The sequence below is a fragment of the Corythoichthys intestinalis genome, chromosome 13 (genome assembly GCF_030265065.1).
Source record: "Corythoichthys intestinalis isolate RoL2023-P3 chromosome 13, ASM3026506v1, whole genome shotgun sequence".
In the NCBI taxonomy this organism is placed as follows: Eukaryota; Metazoa; Chordata; class Actinopteri; order Syngnathiformes; family Syngnathidae; genus Corythoichthys; species Corythoichthys intestinalis.
Genome location: NC_080407.1, coordinates 5,058,606 through 5,077,930, shown reverse-complemented (window position 1 = coordinate 5,077,930; position 19,325 = coordinate 5,058,606). Strand labels below are relative to the sequence as shown.

The 19,325-nt window shown below is 40.9% G+C and overlaps 1 protein-coding gene across 3 annotated transcripts in view; it reads left to right on the top strand.

Annotated features, from left to right (window-relative positions):
• ptprz1b (protein tyrosine phosphatase receptor type Z1b) overlaps window positions 1-19,325 on the top strand; it is a 64,662-nt gene that overhangs the window by 10,294 nt on the left and 35,043 nt on the right. For 2 of the 3 annotated variants that reach the window (XM_057854211.1, XM_057854209.1), the window contains exon 4: window positions 19,169-19,237. In XM_057854211.1, coding sequence (XP_057710194.1) covers window positions 19,169-19,237 — 69 coding nt within the window. Of the gene's footprint in view, window positions 1-2,799; window positions 3,066-19,168; window positions 19,238-19,325 lie in introns of those variants that run through there. The other variant, XM_057854210.1, reaches the window with a different exon arrangement.

Here is a 19,325-nt window from a genome sequence, read left to right as displayed (position 1 = left end):
CACCGACCAGTGTTTTGACAAATTTTGCAACCCATCAAAAACTGCAACTAAGCGGTTCTGCGCATGCGCGTAACATTAAAAATGGCCGCGAATGCAGCGATTCCAAAGTAAACACTACAAACTTTCTTAAAGAAAGGAATATTTTGATCGTGGATGGACAAAAGTTCTCCTCAGACCCATCCTGCCATGTTAGCTGCACACCGCTCTCTCACCGTTAACGCCTTCGCCGTGTCGTTAAACATGAATTAAGAAGCCCGCTTCACAAAGATTCGATGTTGGAAACTGTAGCAAGGTTTTCAGTGTTCTCGTAGCGCTGTCAGGATATTCCGGAATGACTTTAATTGTCTCAAATGTATGTTTAAGGTCGCCGTCATTTGCGATCTCTACAAGTTGATCCTCCTGTTGCACAGACATGCTCGAATAACTCGATTTGTTCACAAACGGGTCACGAATCCACTCCTTCGCAGTTCGTGGGTCTTCGAAGTTTTAGGCCCATCTTCTGGCTCGTCAGGTGCCCTTTTTCGTCGTAAAAAATCTCTTCAAAGATGTCTGTTTTCCAGTCATTTTTGCGAGTGTGGGGGAACAAATGTGCTGCGCCCGGGGCCTAGTCATACATTATTATGGAGGACAAGCGCACATACACTCACAGGCCACTTTATTTGGTACACCATGCTAGTAACGGGTTGGACCCCCTTTTACCTTCAGAACTGCTTCAATTCTTCGTGGGATAGATTCAACAAGGTGCTGGAAGCATTCCTCAGAGAGTTTGGTCCATATTGACATGATGGCATCACACAGTTGGTGCAGATTTGTCGGCTGCACATCCATGATGCGAATCTCCCGTTCCACCACATCCCAAAGATGCTCTATTGGATTGAGATCTGGTGACTGTGGAGGCCATTTGAGTACAGTGAACTCATTGTCATGTTCAAGAAACCAGTCTTATATGATTCAAGCTTTATGACATGGCGCATTATCCTGCTGAAAGTAGCCATCAGAAGATGGGTACATTGTGGTCATAAAGGGATGGACATGGTCAGCAACAATACTCAGGTTGGCTGTGGCATTCCAATGATGCTCAATTAGTACCAAGAGGCCCAAAGAATGCCAAGAAAATATTCCCCACACCACCACCACCAGCCTGAACAGTTGATACAAGGCAGGATGGAGCCATGCTTTCATGTTGTCGACGCCAAATTCTGACCCTATCATCCGAATGTCGCAGCAGAAATCAAGACTTATCAGACCAGGCAATGTCGTTCCAATCTTCTATTGTCCAATTTCGTTGAGCTTGTGCAAATTGTAGCCTCCGTTTCCTGTTCTTAGCTGAAAGGAGTGGCACCCGGCGTGGTCTTCTGCTGCTGCAGCCCATCCGCCTCAAAGTTCGACGTACTGTGCGTTCAGAGATGCTCTTCTGCCTACCTTGGTTGTAAACGGGTGGTTATTTGAGCCACTGTTGCCTTTCTATCAGCTCAAACCAGTCTGGCCATTCTCCACTGACCTCTGGCATCAACAAGGCATTTCCGCCCACAGAACTGCCGCTCACTGGATATTTTTTCTTTTTCAGACCGTTCTCTGTAAACCCTAGAGATGGTTGTGCGTGAAAATCCCTGTAGATCAGCAGTTTCTGAAATACTCAGATCAGCCCTTCTGACACCAACAACCATGCCACGTTCAAAGTCACTCAAATCACCTTTCTTCCCCATACTGATGCTCGCTTTGAACTGCAGGAGATTATCTTAAACCATGTCTTCATGCTTAAATGCACTGAGTCGCCGCCATGTGATTGGCTGATTACAAATTAAGTGTTAACGAGCAGTTGGACAGGTGTACCTAATAAAGTGGCAGGTGAGTGTAGATATATTCAGACGCGTAGCAAGGGTCCCCGAGGGCCCCAGGCAACAAGCAACATGGGTCCCTTTGAGCGTGTGCAAGTAAGGGGAACAGTTGGACTTAAAAAAAAGAAATAGCATATTTAATAAAAGTATAATAACACCTCGGTCTCATAGAGCGCTTTTTAGGACACTCAAAGTGCCCGGCTTCTGCTACATTAAGACATGAAACTACAGTAACATAGTACACTCACCACTGTCTTGCTTCCTTTTCTCCTCTTCTGCTTTTTTTTCTTTCTTTTGTCACTTCCAGGAGGATAACTTCTCCTTATTTTGGATATACGCCAATTAAAAAAGTCGCCGCTCACTCTAACTCTGTGTCACGTGGGGTGGGGGGGGGTAGAGCGTGTCAAGGGGCACAAGGCTTTCACTGGCACTGTCGCACTTGTCGCTGCGACAGTGCAGTAAAGCTGCGTGTGCTAAATCTGTTGGCCCTCTGGGGGCCCCCGCTGGCTGGGGGCCCAAGGCAATTGCCTGGTTTGCCTAATGGGACGCGACGCCTCTGAATATATTTTATATACAAAACAAGATGTACTGTTTGCAGTCCAATCAAAGGATTTCTATGACGACATTCTAATCTACGTATACTGTAGTATTATATGTACAGTACACAGGGATATTGATGTGTTAAGCAGGGGCACAGGCCAAAGTTAATTCGGCCAGAATGCGGTCGTTAATCAAATATTATTTCTGTGCGGCACGGAAGCAAATGTGCCACGGACCGGTCCGCGGCCCGGCGGATGGGGACCCCTGGTCTATTGCCGTCAATGGCAGCCACTGATTTCACGCTTTCCAAAATAAACGACACCGATTGGATGTAAGTACACGCACGCACGCACGCACGAACGCACGCACACACATCGAAATCCCCGGAGTCAGATCACCAAGACGCCCCTCATTCATTTTCATGAAGGCAGTGGGTGGCGCTCGCTTCATCCCTGCGCGCGTCGGTCCATAGTCAAGCAGACGCGGCGCTCCGTCGAACCAGACCCAAGCCGAACCGCGCCGAAAATGAGCGTCGACGCAGACGCACGATGACCTGTTAGCGTTTTTATTATTTTTTCCCCTTCTGCCAAACGCGTACAACGTCGTTTGTTATTTTCTCGCCGGGGATGATGGAGACACAACGAGTCCACGGAGTCTTCTCCCGGCTGCTGCTCCTCAGCGTTACGGGTGAGAAATTCGGGATTTCTTGCGAATTTTCTTGCACTTATTCCGAAATATTGATCAAACTTTTGAGAGTATTAGTAGGTTTTTTTTAACGGAAGGATTTTGCTTGGACACATGTTAAAGAGTGACTGTAGTAATGATGCCGTGCAAGCTGTCTGCAGCACTTACTATTTTTTAATGAGCGTGTTTTGCATGCAAAGCAATGAACTGGACTGAACTGGTGGCTGCAATATGATTCACATCGTTTGCATCGCACCCTTCTGTCACTCTCTGGATTCCACTTGGATGCATTCTGCATGGGACTTGTTTTACAATCATTTCATTTTTCATTTCATACTTTTCATGGAAAATAGTGATGTATTTTCGAGATTTACACATTCGTTTTCGTCAAAAACAAGTTAGAACTTAGTAAAATGCATGTTAAAAAATAAAGTGGTCATGATTAAAAACCTAATGGCAATTTTATGGCGGGACACGTTAGAGCTCAATTTTTATCACTGTACCAAAAAGTTATGTAGTCGAATGTAAGATTCTTATGGAATCGTGGGATTGCTATAATAACAGAAATTTCACTGCCATTGCCAATAATGATGTTCTCGTACCAATGACAGCAATACACGTCTAATCCATTTGGGGGTAGAGCAAGAGAAGGCGTTTAAATCACCAATTCAATGACGATGAGACGCAATGACGAATCTTTAGAAGATACAGGAGTCACTCACAGCAAGGGGTGCTGAGGATCTTTTTTTTTTCTCCGTTTTACCCATAAAAAAAAAACAGCCGTTTGGATCCAAACTTGCTCACGCATTTTCTTCATTGAAGGAATGCACAATGGCAGTAGACACGAATGCTGGATAGTTTACATACTACTACTAGGCTACTATAAAGACAGTGTTCAATTTCACCTACAGTGTGTGTTGGAGTTTTTGTATTGGAAATAAAAGCGCCCGTGTTTTATATGGCAAATCTCCGTACATTTAAAAGCTAAAGGTTCCAATAAGCCTCGGTATAACACCCCCTTTTCACAACCCTAAAATAATTTTCACACTAATATCAATCAGAGGTCTGCAACAGCAACAACAAACAATAATATGACTACAATGCAAGCATGTCCTATTTGAAGAGACCAAAGGTAGATTTCCTTTCTGGACTCCACATTCTAAATCTGCAGCACACTTTTCCTCGCTGACCACTATTTAGATCATCTTCATTTTCGACATCAATTTGATTTTTACAAAAATTCGCTGTTTTAGTAAAGAAAAAAAATGCTAATTCGTTTTTCGCGTCATGCTAACGCCTCCTCTGTTAACTTTTCCGTTCCAATAGCGTCTTATTCAACGTGACCCGGTAGCAAGCAAGTTGTCCGGTGGTGACCCTGTTTTAACACAAAAAAAATAATAATAATAATAATTTTTCAACATAAAGTGGGGCAAATAAGTATTTAGTCAACCAGTAATTGTGCAAGTTCTCCCACTTGAAAATATTAGAGAGGCCTGTAATTGCCAACACGGGTAAACCTCAACCATGAGAGACAGAATGTGGAAGAAAAACCCAGAAAATCACATTGTTTGATTTTTAAAGAATTTATTTGCAAATCATGGTGGAAAATAAGTATTTGGTCAATACCAAAAGTTCATCTCAATACTTTGTTATGTACCCTTTCTTGGCAATAACGGAGACCAAACGTTTTCTGTAACTCTTCAGAAGCTTTTCACACACTGTTGCTGGTATTTTGGCCCATTCCTCCATGCAGATCTCCTCTAGAGCAGTGATGTTTTGGGGCTGGGGTTGGGCAACACGGACTTTCAACTCCCGCCACAGATTTTCTATGGGGTTGAGATCTGGAGACTGGCTAGGCCACTCCAGGACCTTGAAATGCTTCTTACGAAGCCACTCCTATGTTGCCCTGGCTGTGTGTTTGGGGTCATTGTCATGCTGAAAGACCCAGCCACGTCTCATCTTCAATGACCTTGCTGATGGAAGGAGATTTTCACTCAAAAAACCCCAAAGCATGATGTTTCCACCCCCATGCGTCACAGTGTGTATGGTGTTCTTCGGATGCAATTCAGTATTCTTTCTCCTCAAAACACGAGAACCTGTGTTTCTACCAAAAAGTTCTCATTTGGTTTCATCTGACCGTAACACATTCTCCCAGTCCTCTTCTGGATCATCCAAATACTCTCTAGCGAACCGCAGATGGGCCTGGACGTGTCCTGGCTTCAGCAGGGGGACACGCCTGGCAGTGTAGGATTTGAGTCCCTGGCGGCGCATTGTGTTACTGATAGTAGCCTTTGTTACTGTGGTCCCCGCTCTCTGTAGGTCCCCCGTGTGGTTCTGGGATTTTTGCTCACCGTTCTTGTTATCATTTTGACGCCACGGGGTGAGATCTTGCATGGATCACCAGATCGAGGGAGATTATCAGTGGTCTTGTATGTCTTCTATTTTCTAATAATTGCTCCAACAGTTAGTTTGATTTGATTTCTTTACATCCAGCGTTTTACTATTGCAGATCCAGTCTTCCTAGCCTGGTGCAGGTCTACAATTTTGTCTGTCCTTCGACAGCTCTTTGGTCTTGGCCATAGTGGAGTTTGGAGTGTGACTGACTGAGGTTGTGGACAGGTGTCTTTTATATCGATAATGAGTTAAAACAGGTGCCATTAATACAGGTAACGAGTGGAGCCTCGTTAGACCTCGTTAAAAGAAGTTAAAAACCTCTTTGACAGCCAGAAATCTTGCTTGTTTCTAGGTGACCAAATACTTATTTTCCACTCTAATTTGGAAATCAACCAATGTGATTTTCTGTTTTTTTTTTTTCCACATTCTGTCTCTCATGGTTGAGGTTTACCCACGTTTACAATTACAGGCCTCTCTCATCTTTTCAAGTAGGAGAACTTGCACAATTGGTGGTTGACTAAATGCTTGTTAGCCCCACTGTATATATTTAATCCCCAAAGTTAAATACGCTATTGTTTCAATATGTTTTATTTATTTTTAAACAACAACAAAAAAAGAGTCGACCAAAACGCCTGCGCAGCACCCTCAGCACCCCACTTCCCGCGCCACTGAGAAGATACGATATTTTTCAGTGTTACAAATCCTGCCATGATTTAAGATGACATCATGTGCAGATTTAACATTTTGGTTTGATCGGATCGTTTCTTAACCAACCTATTGTTTTTTTCGGTTTTCACACTAAAAACTGCGTACATCTAAAATGTTCCATATTTACATTGAACTCGTTGTAAACAGAGTCATGGTTCCCCCGCAGCTATATGACGGCAGTGTTGTCCAACCATCTGTCTCACAGTATGCCAAGTAGGCGCTCCAAAACACTTTTTTGTTGGACTTGCACACGTGCGAAAAACACGCATGCGTTCAAACGTGTGATCTTGCGGATGCGCTCATTGTGACCTTATCTGTCCTAGTAACTCTCAGTCTGCCTTGCCTTCAGGGAGTTTTGTTTTTATTTGTGCATCCAAAACGGCATTTGTGAGGTCGCCGATGTCGGACGACAAGGCCAGTGTCTGTTGGAAGACAAATCAACTCATTACAGCTCGGTTTATTGTGCTTTTAATGTTTGCCGTTTCACCCCCAGTGACACTGAATTATTGCATTGCGCTATTGATGGCTCGCTAGCGCGTGACAATTGGCGTGATGGACTGGTGCGAAAACAGCCAGCGTGATATTGATCACTTCTCGCAGGGCTGTCAGCCAGTCGCAGTTTGCGTGATGATGTCCAAAATCAAAAGCCTACTTTGTAGTTACGGCATATTATGAGATATGATGGTAATTTCCCTGCTAAAAAGCAGATTATAGCTGTGCTAACTTTACCGCCCTCTCCTACTCTAATAAAAACCTTCCGTGTGGGCAAATAAATCTTGTTAGAAAGATTTTCTAAAGCCTTCTTAACTGTCTGGTTTTTTGCGATTTTGATCATTTCCTTCAGAGTTTGAAGACTCTACTAATGGTTTGGCATTGGGACAAACCACAGATGTTATCGTAAATAATTAATGGGTTTTCTGCTTTGGTATTTTGCTTCCATTCCTTTTGTTTCTTAGTTTCTTCCTCCCAAACATTTTATTCATCAGTTTTTCTCTAATCCACTTAGCAGCGGTCTTCTCTCACCCTGAGTTTATTTAAAAAGCCAGGCTAGGTCACGGGGACAGCTGCTGGTCTCTTTCAAAGCGGAAAGGCCGGACAAGGAAAGATTTGGACACAGAAGGCCTCGTTGTTTTAGTTGTCGAAAGTTAAGTGGAACCCAAAACCAATTGGTGGAAAGTGTTTTGTATTGGGCCTGCCGTGAAGAAGGCTCATTTGGGATCTGTGACTAAATGTGAGTTGATGAATGTCCAACCCACCTTAAAACTTGCAGACATTCCAATAGAAATCCATCGCGGATTGACAGTCTGGCCCGTTTCCAGTCACCTCCTCTTGGCTGTTTGCCTAGTTTTGAAGTGCCCTCGACCGGGTGGTGGCCAACAGCAGGGGGTACACATTTTCACCTAAATGGGATGCTTGTTCCACCAATACAAAAGAATGACATCACCGAAATTGTTGCGAATCGATCCGTTTTTATCAAGGCGAAGCTAGCGGAATCGGGGACAACATTGGTGCTGTCGGGGCGGCGTGACCTTCCACCGAGAGACTGTTGCGTCTCCACGGCGATGGCCTGACTGCGATCGGGAAGCCGACAGGAAGTCAGAGTCTTCCACGCGCCATCGGAGGCTTGTTCGTTGTCATGGAAACTCCAGTCGTTTAGACTGAATGAAGTAACGACGGAGTACAAAATATTGTCAATCCGTGCGTTGGTTTCCGCTAGCACAAAATCAGAGGGAAAATCTTTTTCCATAGCCAAAGGCGACTGTATTAGGATGCAGCGGAGCTCCACTGAACGCATGCAGGATTACTAATCGTACACACGCACGCAGTATTTTCTCAGTTTGTGCCAAGCAGATGGGTTTGCTGCATCTCACTGCTCAGACTAGGCAGGCAGATTAGTGCGCCGTACAAGTGAGGTGAATATGTTTGTGTGTATTGGAACGTACAAATAAGATGTTCGCCTGGTTTGGTTTTTGTAGCTTAAAGGTCCGATTTGAGACCAGTCAAGAAGACGACACACACGTGCAACTCGTCAAAAATATCTTAGCTAGAGGGTAGAATGCTTGTTCATCCTTATACCTGACGTGAACACCAGCCAGAGGTGAAAGGGGTGTAATTGCAAATCGGTCGTGGAAGAAAGAAATTTACATTTTGAGGCTACTAGGGGAAATTTTATTGTGGTTCACGTCAAATTTTTTTTGAATATTTTCGTTTAAAACTGCCACTGAAGGAGCTACATGATTTATCCAAGTTTTTTTTTTTTTTTCTCTCTGTCAAAATGGATTATAGTATTTTTCGGACTATAAGTCGCACCTGAGAATAAGTCGCACCAGCCATAAAATACCCAACGAAGAGGGGGAAAAAATAGGGCTGTCAAACGATTAAAATTTTTAATCTAGTTAATTACAGCTTAAAAATTAATTAATCGTAATTGGCTGGCAACCAGTTCAGGGTGTCCCCTGCCTACTGCCCGTTGTTAGCCCCAGTTCAGGGTGTCCCCTGCCTACTGCCCGTTGTTAGCTGGGATAGGCTCCAGCGCCTCCGCGACCCTCGTGAGGAATAAGCGGCATGGAAAATGAATGAATGAATGAATAATTAATCGCAATTCAAACCATCTATAAAATGTGCCATATTTTTCTGTAAATTATTGTTGGAATGGAAAGATAAGACTCAAGATCGATATATACATTCAACATAAGGTACATAAGTACTGTATTTGTTTATTATAACAATAAATCAACAAGATGGCATTAACATTAAAGCGATCCATGGATAGAAAGACTTGTAGTTCTTAAAAGATAAATGTTAGTACACGTTATAGAAATTTTATTTTAAAACCCCTCTTAATGTTTTCGTTTTGATAAAATTTGTAAAATTTTCAATCAAAAAATAAACCAGTAGCCCGTCATTGTTGACGTCAATAATTACACAATGCTCATGGGTGCTTAAGCCCATAAAATCAGTCGCACCCAAGCGCCAGCATAGGGCGACAAAACTCCAAAAAACACAAGTAACAAGTTGGCATTGCACTGTACTGTCATTTTAATCTGTTTGAGCGGGGCATGTGCGTTAATTGCGTCAAATATTTTAACGTGATTAATTTAAAAAATTAATTACCGCCCGTTAACGCGATAATTTTGACAGCCCTAAAAAAAACATATATAAGTCACACCGGAGTCGCATTTTTGGGGGGACGTTTACTTGATAAAATCCAACACATAGAACAGATATGTCATCTTAAAAAGCAATTTAATATAAAAATGCAACAGAGAACAACATGCTGAATAAGTGTACAGTATGATAATGTTACATGATGCATGAACAACAAAATCCGAATATACTGTTGTCACCAGGATGCTATGGCTCAGTCCTGGCTATACAGCGAGCTAAACTCTCAAATGACGATGCTGGACGTCCGTATGATTTGCTGACTTTATTTTGGCCGTCGTTATGACACCATCATTTGAAGGGTGAAACTAAAAATAGAAATATTACAAATCAATTTCGTCCGCAATACCAAACAGGTTCGCTTCAACGTAAATAAATGATAGTTAGCTGCTATTACAGCAATGACACAAACGGTTAGCATGCGTTCACTAGCATTAGCACATCGTTCAAACAAACACACAACTAGCTCTAAGTGTCCGGTCGTGGGTGGAAAACACACAACAACAACAGAAGAGATGGTACACACAGGCGTTGCCTCCGTAGAGTTATTTTACAAGCATAAACAATGAACGTAGGTTCGCACCCATGTTTCTCTCGCTCTCTCGCCCACTCGCTCAAACGACAGACGCTGCGTAGCTGTCCGTCTTCTTCTGGCGTGTGAGCGCTCTTCTTTGCGTAAACAAGTGCGAGTGCGCCCCCACTTGGGTGTGAAAGCGCTACAAACTAAAAGCATGCATTTCAATTAAAAAAAAAGTCAATAATACAATTGAACACACATTGCCAAAGGCAGAACGCGAACGTGGCCATCGCTATTTAGAGTTATTCAGATAACTATAGCATAAAGAACATGCTAACAAGTTTGCCAAACCATCAGTGTCACTCCAAAACACCAACATAACATGTGAAATGATATCATAATGTGCTAATAATTTCACACTCACAGTGGGGCAAATAAGTATTTAGTCAACCACTAATTGTGCAAGGTCTCCCTACTTGAAAATATTAGAGAGGCCTGTAATCGTCAACATGGTTAAACCTCAACCATGAGAGACAGAATGTGGAAAAAAAAAACTGAAAATCAAATTCTTTGATTTTTAAAGAATTTATTTGCAAATCATGGTGGAAAATAATTATTTGGTCAATACCAAAAGTTCATCTCAATGCTTTGTTATGTACCCTTTGTTGGCAATAACGGAGGCCAAACGTTTTCCTGTAACTCTTCACAAGCTTTTCACACACTGTTGCTGTTATTTTGGCCCATTCCTCCATGCAGATCTCCTCTAGAGCAGTGATGTTTTGGGGTTGTCGTTGGGCAACACGGACTTTCAAATCCCTCCGCAGATTTTCTATGAGTTTGAGACCTGGAGACTGGCTAGGCCACTCCAGGACCTTGAAATGCTTCTTACGAAGCCACTCCTTTGTTGCCCTGGCTGTGTGTTTGGGATCATTGTCATGCTGAAATACCCAGCCACGTCTCATCTTCAATACCCTTGCTGATGGAAGGAGATTTTCACTCAAAATCTCTCGATACATGGCCCCATTCATGCTTTCCTTTATACAGATCAGTAAACCTGGTCCCTTTGCAGAAAAACAGCCCCAAAGCATGATGTATCCACCCCATGCTTCACAGTGGGTATGGTGCAATTCAGTATTCTTTTTCCTCCAAACAAGAGAACCTGTGTTTCTACCAAAAACTTCTATTTATGTTTCATCTGACCATAACACATTCTCCCATTCCTCTTCTGGATCATCCAAATGCTCTCTAGCAAACCGCAAACGGGCCTGGACGTGTACTTTCTTCAGCAGGGGGACACGTCTGGCAGTGCAGGACTTGAGTCCCTGGCGGCGCATTGTGTTACTGATAGTAGCCTTTGTTACTGTGGTCCCAGCTCTCTGTAGGTCATTCACTAGGTCCCCCCGTGTGGTTCTGGGATTTTTGCTCCACGTTCTCATTTTGACGCCACGGGGTGAGGAGGGAGTTGAAAGTCCGTGTTGCCCAATGACAGCCGCAAAACATCACTGCTCTAGAAGAGATCTACATGGATGAATGGGCCAAAATACCAGCAACAGTGTGTGAAAAGCTTGTGAAGAGTTACAGAAAACATTCGGCCTCTGTTATTACATACAAAGGGTACATAACAAAGTATTGAGATGAACTTTTGGTACTGACCAAATACTTATTTTCCACCATGATTTGCAAATAAATTCTTTAAAAATCAAACAATGTGATTTTCTGGGTTTTTCTTCCACATTCTGTCTCTCATGGTTGAGGTTTACCCGTGTTGGCAATTACAGGCCTCTCTAATATTTTCAAGTGGGAGAACTTGCACAATTACTGGTTGACTAAATACTTATTTGCCCCACTGTAAGTCGCCCCTGAGTATAATCGCACCCCCAGCCAAACTATGAAAAAAAACCCTGCGATTTATAGTCCGAAAAATATGATAGATGTCTATTTCGGTCATTTTTAAAAAAAAAAAATGTATTTCAATAGTTTACGAACTACCACAGTACAGACTTTCATTAGTTCAAAATGTGACATTATTATTTTTATTACAGTATTTTTGGAGCTTAGTTTTAGGTTCCACAAAACACATGCCTGCTAGTTGTCCTATTTGGCTGCAAATCTGAGGGATTAAACCCAAATTGGTGTCAAAACAAGAGCAGTGTAAACCTCTGGATTTGTTGAATATTTCCGCACTGGCAAAAGGGGATGTGTGTCAACGTTGCTGTTTGTCTGGAGCTGTTCTCCCCCCTCCTTCATCCCCGGCATGAAGAAAGCGCTGAACTTTAAAAGCAGCACTCAAGGCGTTTCAAATAGATGCAATTGTGGGGCAAAGCTAAGCTTTCATCATGCGTTGTCAGGCTGTCAGAGTATTTATTCATGTGAACTTCTGCCTTTTATTAATCCTCGACTGTATGAAGTAAGAGTGTGCCATTGATTTTTCTTCATCCTTAGAAATCAAGATTACAATAAGCACATGCAATGACTGTATTTTACTGTACGTTACACAAATAGAGGTTTTAGTTTAATAAGACTGCTGCCCGTATGTCTACATATAACAGGGTGTTACATTACACTCTCCTCGGATGTATGTACGCCCACACATGTACAGCTGTCTAAGTGTATTAGCGCCCAACACAGGGCCCCAAACTCTCACGGTCACCACAAGTGATAAGCTTGTCTTCTTGGGTTTTAAATTGCAGCTTTTAATGCTGCCCATGCAGGCCCGCAGGAACAATGTACGGTTTGTTTAAAGCTCCACTGTCCTCCACTTAACATAAAGCCTGATCCCATTAACTGGTTCCTTCTGCTGCTGGACTTGAGTTGGAGACAGATGAAGAGATGAACAGTAAATGTCTGTGTCAGCAGGCCGCAAATGGAGCCGTAAGGGGAAAGAATTGTCACCGCTCATCAAAATTGCAGCGCTTCTGGCACCTTTTGAATAAAGATTTGAATGCCAATTTATGAAGTGACTACCTTAATTATGCGTTGTCCACTGTTCCAACTCCAAAATGTCACAAAAACCTTTCGATTACCCAACAAAGTCAGGGTTGGCCTAAAAATGGGAGTTTTTCCCACCAGAACTAAAAAGGAAAATTCACCCATCAAAAAAATCATAGCAAACCATGATTATTCAGATTACAGATAAAATTTGTTTTTTTGCTAAAAATGTGCTGAACTCATTCATTTCCAATAGCACATTTAACACCAACAAAAGACACGAAAGCATTCCCATTAAAGATGTCCCGATCGATCGGGTCCGATCAAGTCATTTTCAAAGTATCGTGATCGGCAAAAAAATATCGGACATGCCTTTTTTGATATATATATATATATATATATTTTTTTTTATTAAATCGTTTTCTAATTGTATTTAATGTTACAGACAAAATGTCTTACACTCATCCAGAGTCTTTACTTTTGGCTTAAAGTAGGGCTATCAAATTTATCGCGTTAACGGCGGTAATAACATTATAATATTTAACGCAATTAACACATGCGCTACACTACCCACTCACGCATTGTTGCGTCCAATCTATAATGGCATCGTTGCATGTATACATGGAGCTAAAAGGCAATGTAAAATGAGTTGAGAGAATTTTGGCAGCCTTTGAAGCCTTTTTTTAATTGGCTAATGCCTTTCAATCCCTCTCTCAACAATTGGTAATATTGTGGGAAGCAATGTGGGGAAGAAAGGTAGTGGTTGATCTTTTTCTTAACACCCTATGTTATTTCCTAACGCAGAGAAGATATATCAATTGGTACCACTACGCACAGTCATGGTTGCACTTCCCATCATGCATTTGGGCAGAAGTTAAATGGCTACAGTATCATTTACTGAAAGCTCAACAAATACACTAGATGGCAATATTTAGTCACAATATAAAAAGTCACAAGTCTTTCTATCCGTGGAACCCTCTCACAGAAAGAATGTTAATAATGTAAATGCCATCTTGAGGATATATTGTCATAATAAACAAATACAGTACTTATGTACTGTATGTTGAATGTATATATTCGTCCGAGTTTTATTCATTTTTTTCTTAATGCATTGCCAAAATGTATATGATCGGGAAAAATTATCGGGAATGATTGGAATTGAATCGGGAGCAAAAAAAAAGCAATCGGATCGGGAAATATCGGGATCGGCAGATACTCAAATTAAAATGATCGGGATCGGATCGGGAATAAAAAAAACATGATCGGAACAACTCTAATTCCCATGCAATTTCTCCAGAAAATGCATGCCCTAGACCTTATTATAATGACTACAGTGGTATGAAAAAGTATCTGAACCTTTCGGAATTTTTCACATTTCTGCATAAAATCACCATCAAATGTGAGCTGATCTTTGTCAAAATCAAACAGATAAAAAAATAGTCTGCTTCAACTATCACTTCAATTGCTCTGTAATTAGGCAGAGGGTTCACTTACTTATTTTCCCCTTCTGTCATTGTTTGTATGCTATCCTCATCAGAATATGAAAACTAGGGTTGTTCCGATCATGTTTTTTTGCTCCTGATCCGATCGTTTTAGTTTGAGTATCTGCCGATCCCGATATTTCCCGATCCGATTGCTTTTTTTTTTTTTTGCTCCCGATTCAATTCCAATCATTCCCGATAATTTTTTCCGATCATATACATTTTGGCAATACATTAAGAAAAAAATGAATAAAACTCGGACGAATATACAGTATACATTCAACATACAGTATATAAGTACTGTATTTGTTTATTATGACAATAAATCCTCAAGATGGCATTTACATTATTAACATTCTTTCTGTGGGAGGGATCCACGGATAGAAAGACTTTTGACTTTGTATATTGTGACTAAATATTGCCATCTAGTGTATTTGTTGAGCTTTCAGCAAATGATACTGTAGCCATGCCCAAATGCATGATGGGAAGTGGAACCATGACTGTGCGTAGTGCTACCAATTGATATATCTTCTCTGCGTTGGGAAATAACATAAGATGTTAAGAAAAAGATCAGTTGCTACCTTGCTTCCCCACATTGCTTCCCATGATATTTTTAATCGTAGGGAGAGGGATTGTAAGGCTTTAGCCAATTAAAAAAAGGCTCCAAAGGCTGCCAAAATTCACTCTACTCATTTTACGCTGCCTTTTATCTCTATATAGGTAAACGACGCCATTACAGATTGAGCGCGACAATGCGTAATTGGGTCGTGCAGTGCATGCATTAATTTTGTTAATATTTTACGTGTTACATTTTTAAAAAAAATAATTACCACCATTATCGGGATAAATTTTATAACACTACCTTAAGCCTAAACTAAAGAGTCTGGATGAGTGTAACATATTATGTCTGTAACGTTAAATACAATTAGAAAACGATTTAATTAAAAAATAAAAATATATTTAAAAAAGGCATGGCCGATATTTTTTGGCCGATTCCGATACTTTGAAAATGCCGTGATCGGACCCGATCGATCGGGATGCCGATCGATCAGACATCTCTAATGAAAGCCTATGAATGTTTGGGTGGTTTATTTAAAGCAGACTGGTTTTTCACCTGTGTGATTTTGACAAAGATCAGATGACATTTATTTTATGCAGAAATGTGAGAAATTCCAAAAGGCTCAGATACTTTTTCATACCACTGTGAATCGAACTCATTTGTAGCTGTGTGACCCTCTGGTGAAAAGCTGTAATATAATACACAGAAGTCACATCTTTATGTACAGTTATTCCAATAGATTCTTTGAAAACTAAATAGGATGACTTGGTATTTTGGCTTCCTTTAATAGGAAAACTCTAAATCAGTTATAAAGGAAGCCGACAGACAATTCCCCGATTGGAAGGATTTGGGCTAAATCAGCCCCCAGGAGTCGGGTAATCCGGTACTCTTCTATTCGTTAGATTTCTGCTGAGACAGGCACGTTTATCCCGAAAATGATCAACAATCCTGCTCGCGGCATCTTCACACAGCTTGAGCTCATCGGAATCTAGCGGGATTTGATACAAAACAAAATACGACGCCGTAATTAGTGGAAAGCGGGCTGGTTTTGGTCATTTGTAAATTTCAGCAGGATTTCCCACTGTATCGCAAATAATGTATGAGACGGGAATTTTCAATTACAAGCTTTGAGGTTCCCAAACTGCAGGATGCCAGCTAAGTCCCAATCTCCAATTGATTGAATAGAGCCGCCTGGCCTCCATCTGTTGAGACTTTTCAGATCATCCTCTAAGAAAACTCACTGTCGAATCATCCCATATTGATATTCATTGTTATCACATGGCGCGCTTTGAAACGTGTCTAAACCCACATTGAATTTCAGAGAGAAAATCCTGCAGTGAACATGATCCCAGCGCCACCAGGGCAATACTGTACCATCAAGAATGAAACGTAACACTGATATATTTCAAAGTAAATCACCGAGCCTTTCTTATGTGGGCCATTTGCGATAACGTCAGGAGCTTTGATGTGTTCCAAATTTTGAACCGTGAAAACGTGGGTCATTCAGACATTAATGAGGAGGAATAGCAGTCAGATAAGTGAATGAAAGCATCATAAAAGAAGTAGCCGCGGGCATGTAGCATCAGTAATTGCCTTATTAACATCCCACTGTAATGTATTCTTTGCGGCGCTCACACCAACGAGGCCAATTATCACCTGTTGTTACGGTTTTAACCTCGAATTGGATTGTGATTTAAAGGTGGGGACTGCAGCCTATGTATTTTTTTTTTTCAAAAACTCCATATTATTAATAAGCAGCTCAAAAGAGATTTCTTATTCATATTTACGCTATCGTCTTCCATCCCGCTGCGGTAAACAATAGGATTATACTGACTTCATGTCGTGGATGTGTTGACCTAAATTTGACTCTGCTGAAAGTGAAAAGAAAGAAAAACACACACAATGTTGTTTTAGTCCCCTTATTTTTGATTTATTCATGTTCACGTGGTAACCCGACTGCATTATTCAGAGAGCCGTAATCATGAGCTTATTTTGCTATTCTCGTTCTGTTCTTCTGTCATTTTCATCCCATGACTCACCTAATTCGCGGACGGCCTCATGTTTCTTTCTGAAAATGACTTAATGAAATGGCCCCGGGTATTACAGTTGAATGCTGCACAGGGGTGAAAGTGGGCTAAAACTAGAGATGTGCGAAATTTCCGATTCTTAGATTATTTGCGATTTGGCCGTGGAAGATTTGAGAACGATTCACAAACATCCAAATTCTGACTATTGAAATATGTCAAGTAAAGCGGAAGTAAAACACACTCAGCGCGCCGCGCGGTCTTCGGGACGCAATGAGGAACGGAGCGAGAGGAGCTAAACATCATGCTTGTCATTACCCGGCCCCTCGGGTAATAACAATGCTCAACTCAAGGCTCTAGTTCAACTCATGCCGCGAGATAAAAAACACAACACGTACCTGACTGCTGCCGAAAGCTGCTACAAAGTACGTTAATAATGTTAAGGTAGATATCATATTTATATAGGACTAGATGCAAAACCACTCGTGGCGATAGCAGCACATGTAGAGAAAGCTAGAAGCGGGCGTTAGTAAACGGCCGCCATCTTAAAGCAGTAGACTTCCCTGTAAGGCTGTTGTAGCGAACCTTCCAAGCGAACCTAATTAACTTTTTATCTAAAATACTCCTAAATCGGTAAAATATTGACTTGAATCTATCTTTAAAATAGTTTTAAAACTTTCAGATGTCGAAAGTTGGTAAAAGGGACATTATGGAATAACAGGAGCAATTTTAACAACTTCAACGGTTGATTGACAACATTACATTAATTGAATGTAGTTTAAAGCTGCTGATACAGAATGGGGATTTGAGTATATTATTTATTGTTTTTAACTGTTAACTTGATACTGAAATAGTCGTTTATTTAAGCCTGCGAGGCTTTTTTTTTTTATTTATTTTTTTTTTTTACAGTTTTTGTAGCTAATGTACAAAACATTAGCAGCTAATAGCGATCAATATCAATTTATAATCGAATCGTAGCCTCTGAATCGTAATCGTAATCGAATCGTTAGGTGCCAAAAGATTCCCACCTCTAGCCAGAACGGTCAGGAACGCAGTTCCGGTACAATGTTCAGGGCAGGAATGCTGTTCCGGTACACGGTGCTTTGATTCCGAAAATATGACGGCAACTGTCAAAACGCTATGTAAAAAAATAAATAAATAAATAAAAAATGCTGAGCTGCCACACATGCATTTCATCTCCAAGAAGAAAAGAATCTACCAACATCAGATTTATATGCACAAGTGTTAAAAACAAGCATGATAAAGTGCTTGTGTAGCGTAATCCGTTTCCACCGATATTTATTATTTATTTTATTCCACGGACGGCATGGAGGTTTCCCTAGCTGCTGCAGTTATCCGAGTCTGACGATGATGAGTCACGTCAATGTGCGAATGCACACAGCAAAGCAAAATGCCTGGACTCATTTATCCGTTCAATTGGCTGACATACTGACATGTGATCAGCAGAGATAGTTAGCTAGCTAGTGCGTGTTTTCTGGAACAGCAACAACAACAATTAAAGCGACAAAAAAAGGGCGATGCAACAGAAAATGGATCAAATCTTTAAGAGCAAGGAAAGAGTTGAAGAGTCTTATTTATGATATTTAGTTTTGTTTGCTCTGATGGGGAGGTTCAGGACATCTTAGCTGTCAATGTGCACTTTGGACTTATATTTGTTAATTTATGTTAGGCTACTAATTCATTTCCTTATGATTTAAAAAAGGCAATGTTTGCGCGATCTTCAAAATATATTCCATTTCACTCTGCGTAATATAAGTCAATTGTATTTTTCTGAATGTATGTTCCTTATATCTGTATTATTAAAAAAATGAAAGCAAAAGTAAATGTTGACATTAACTCCAATTTTAATATACATCATGTGTTCTTAAGTAGTTAAAATTTAGATTTGGCATTTAGTACAGTATGTGAGGAAATGAGGGAAAATAGAAATTAGGAGATGTAGGTTGTGGTTATTGCTGTTTTTGTTGACTTTGATTTTGGAAATCATTGAAAAAAATACCATTTTGAATGAAAATCAGTTTTTGTATGTGTTATAGAAATAACTGTGCCGAAACAGTTTTCTTTGCATTTCAGTAGTTTTAGGAGGTTTACCCCCCCCCCAAAAAAAACAAACAAAAAAGAAAATAAAAAATAAATAAATAAACAAAATTTCTGGCTCCGTGGCAACCTTCACGTCGGGGAGTTCCTGCAAGAAATTCTAGCCACTTTCACCCCTGATGCTGCATCTATAGAATTCGTGTGTTGTTTTATTTCAAACTTTTAACTCCCATATACAGGTGCTCAGCCTTTTCTTTTTCTTTCCCTTGCAGTCGCAACAGTGGAACCTTTGGTCCGAAATTTGAAGAAACTTCAAGAAGATATCGACTGGTCGTATACAGGTAGGTGTACTGTAGAGTGAATGAAAGCAACATGACCAGAGGTGTCACGATTGATCGTAAATATTTTCTTATTTTTTGGTTTCGACAT